A 2,759-nucleotide genomic window follows, 5' to 3' on the forward strand; every position below is an offset into this window, starting at 1 on the left:
AATTAGAAATAATATACAGATAATTGAATATTATGATTTTTCGGTATCAAATAAATATAATTTTGTCTTATGCGGAGTCAAATGCCACCACTCTTTAGAGAAAAAAGAAAAACTTCGTTTGAGACTATTTTTAAAAATATTCAACACTCTCTTTTAATAATATAATATTATATATAAAAATTTTAAATTAAAAAATAATAGAAATATATTAAAATATTAATATTTTATAATATCAAATAAATGTAATTTTATTTTTTTGTTGTCAAAGTATCACCACCCAAAATAATATTTCTTTAGCTAGTTTTGAGTTAGGTTGTAAATTAAGCATGTTTTTTATTCTTTATATATAAGGCCGACGAAATAATCTTTCTCACTTTTGTTAACATTAGTCAACATTGCTTAAAATAATATAGAAATGATATTTTAACATATATAAATCCTTTACATTTATTTAATCCTATTTTCTTCATATTTTATATTTTTTTATGACTATTTTATGTGTCAAATAAAATACATATAAATGGGTATTATTTTGATGTATGCATTGGTAGGTAGGTAAATCAAGTATCCGCACTTATGGATGTTAACTCCTGACTACAATTTACTGCTATTTTACCTTATTGCACTTCTCATATCAACCACAAACCTATTTTACCTTCACCTTCTTCACTGCTATTGTTCTTTTATTTTTATTGAGCTTGTATGCTAAGAGAAAGCGAAACAATGGATGTTAACATCAAACTCCAGACTATTATAAAAGACTTTGCACTTCTCATACAAGAACAAACCATCCACAGAAATGAAGCATCTGAGCTCCTATTTCACCTTCGCTACTGCCATTGCTCTTTTATTTTCATTTGAACCTCCTTCACTTGATACTCCAGAAAAGTTTATTCAATGTTTTTACAACTATCCCAATATCACCAACTCAAACTCCAATGTTCTTTACACCCAAACAAACTCTTCATACTCCTCTGTCCTAAATGCTACCATTCAAAATCTTAGGTTCTTAAACATAATCTCAAAACCTCAAGTCATTGTTACACCAGAGGACGTTTCCCATATTCAAGCCACCATAATGTGCTCCCAACGTCATGGCCTGCAAATTCGAATCCGAAGTGGAGGTCATGATTACGAGGGTCTCTCGTACGTTGCCGAGGTTCCCTTTGTCATCATTGACCTCATAAACCTTCGAGAAGTCACAGTTGACGCAGAAAATCAAACTGCATGGGTTCAAACTGGAGCACAACTTGGAGAACTCTACTACAGGATTTACGAGAAAAGCAAAACACTTGCATTCCCAGCTGGTGTGTGCTATAGTGTGGGCACTGGTGGCCACATCAGTGGAGGTGGCTATGGATTCTTGATGCGTAAGTATGGTCTTGCCGTAGATAATATCGTAGATGCTCAAATAGTAGATGTGAATGGTAATGTACTTGACAGACAAGCCATGGGTGAGGATTTGTTTTGGGCAATCAGAGGAGGTGGTGGAGCAAGCTTTGGAGTCATTGTGGCTTGGAAGATAAAACTAGTTCCAGTTCCATCAATTGTGACAGTATTCAATGTTGCAAGAACATTGGAAGAGAATGCAACGGAGATCTTTCAAAAGTGGCAGGTTGTGGCGAGTAAATTGGACGAACGTGTATACATTAGGGTGGACATGAAAATGGTTCACTCACGTAAATATGGAAAGAAGACAATACAATTCAATTTTATCTCCATGTTTCTAGGAGGTGTAGAAGAATTTGTTCCACTGATGCAAAAGAGCTTACCCGAGTTGGGTTTGGGCAGAAAAGATTGTACTGAGACTAGTTGGATTGGCTCAGCTGTCTTCTTGAATTCTCCGTGGTTTGGAAATGCAAGCCTCGAAGCCCCAGAAGTTTTGCTGAATAGAACTCAAATTTATTCAGGTTATTTCAAAGGAAAATCTGATTATGTGAGGCAACCTATTTCAATTGATGGATTACGAGGGTTATGGCGCTTTCTTTATGACCGTGAGATTGAATATGGTCAGCTTCAATTCGCTCCTTATGGAGGCAGAATGTATGAGATTTCCGAATCTGAACTTCCATTCGCACACAGATCTGGATACATATTTCATATTCACTATGTGACCATTTGGCAAACTGCAGGGGACGAGGCTGCACAAAGGCACATGAATTGGATTAGAAAACTGTATAAATATATGGAACCTTATGTTTCAAACTCTCCAAGAGCTGCATATGTGAATTATAGAGACCTTGACGTTGGGGTTAATAACAATGGTTATACAAGCTACGACCAAGCCAGCATTTGGGGTCTCAAGTATTTCGGTAACAATTTCAGGAGATTGGCTACGGTGAAGACAAAGGTTGATCCTTACAACTTTTTCAGAAACGAACAAAGTATTCCTACGCTGTTGGATGAAGAAATTTAAATTATCTATATATCTTAAATTCAAATAAAATAAATGTTGTATGTTTTTTTTCAATAGTAATATCTACAGTTCAAATAAAATAATTTTTGTATGTTTCAAATTAATGTTTTCAGATATGTTTAAAATTATATAACTTACAAAAGAAGGTTGAAATTCTTTCTCTTAAAAGCATCCAATTAACTTATAAATAATAGTGGTGGTCAAAATGCAACAATGTTTGAGTTGGATGAGACACAAAAGATTAGTTTATTTTAAAGTTAATAAGTGTAAAAAGATTTTTAAATTTAATTACATATTACGTAAATCAAGTATGCAGGTTAAACCAACTCTTACTAAAAAAATG

At 33.7% G+C, this 2,759-nt stretch overlaps 1 protein-coding gene across 1 annotated transcript; it reads left to right on the plus strand.

Moving 5' to 3' along the window:
* The first annotated feature begins 799 nt into the window (after window positions 1-799).
* On the plus strand, window positions 800-2,450 carry LOC106752863 (berberine bridge enzyme-like 13). The gene has a single exon (XM_014634634.1). It carries the CDS (start codon window positions 800-802, stop codon window positions 2,414-2,416), a length of 1,617 nt encoding a protein of 538 aa, XP_014490120.1. The 3' UTR covers window positions 2,417-2,450.
* The last annotated feature ends 309 nt before the right edge of the window (window positions 2,451-2,759 follow it).

Source organism: Vigna radiata, unplaced genomic scaffold (assembly GCF_000741045.1).
Source record: "Vigna radiata var. radiata cultivar VC1973A unplaced genomic scaffold, Vradiata_ver6 scaffold_48, whole genome shotgun sequence".
NCBI lineage: Eukaryota > Viridiplantae > Streptophyta > Magnoliopsida > Fabales > Fabaceae > Vigna > Vigna radiata.

What these genes read in the sequence shown, in the direction of transcription:
- LOC106752863 (XM_014634634.1), top strand. Translation starts at nt 800, where the DNA reads ATGAAGCATCTGAGCTCCTATTTCACCTTCGCTACTGCCATTGCTCTT.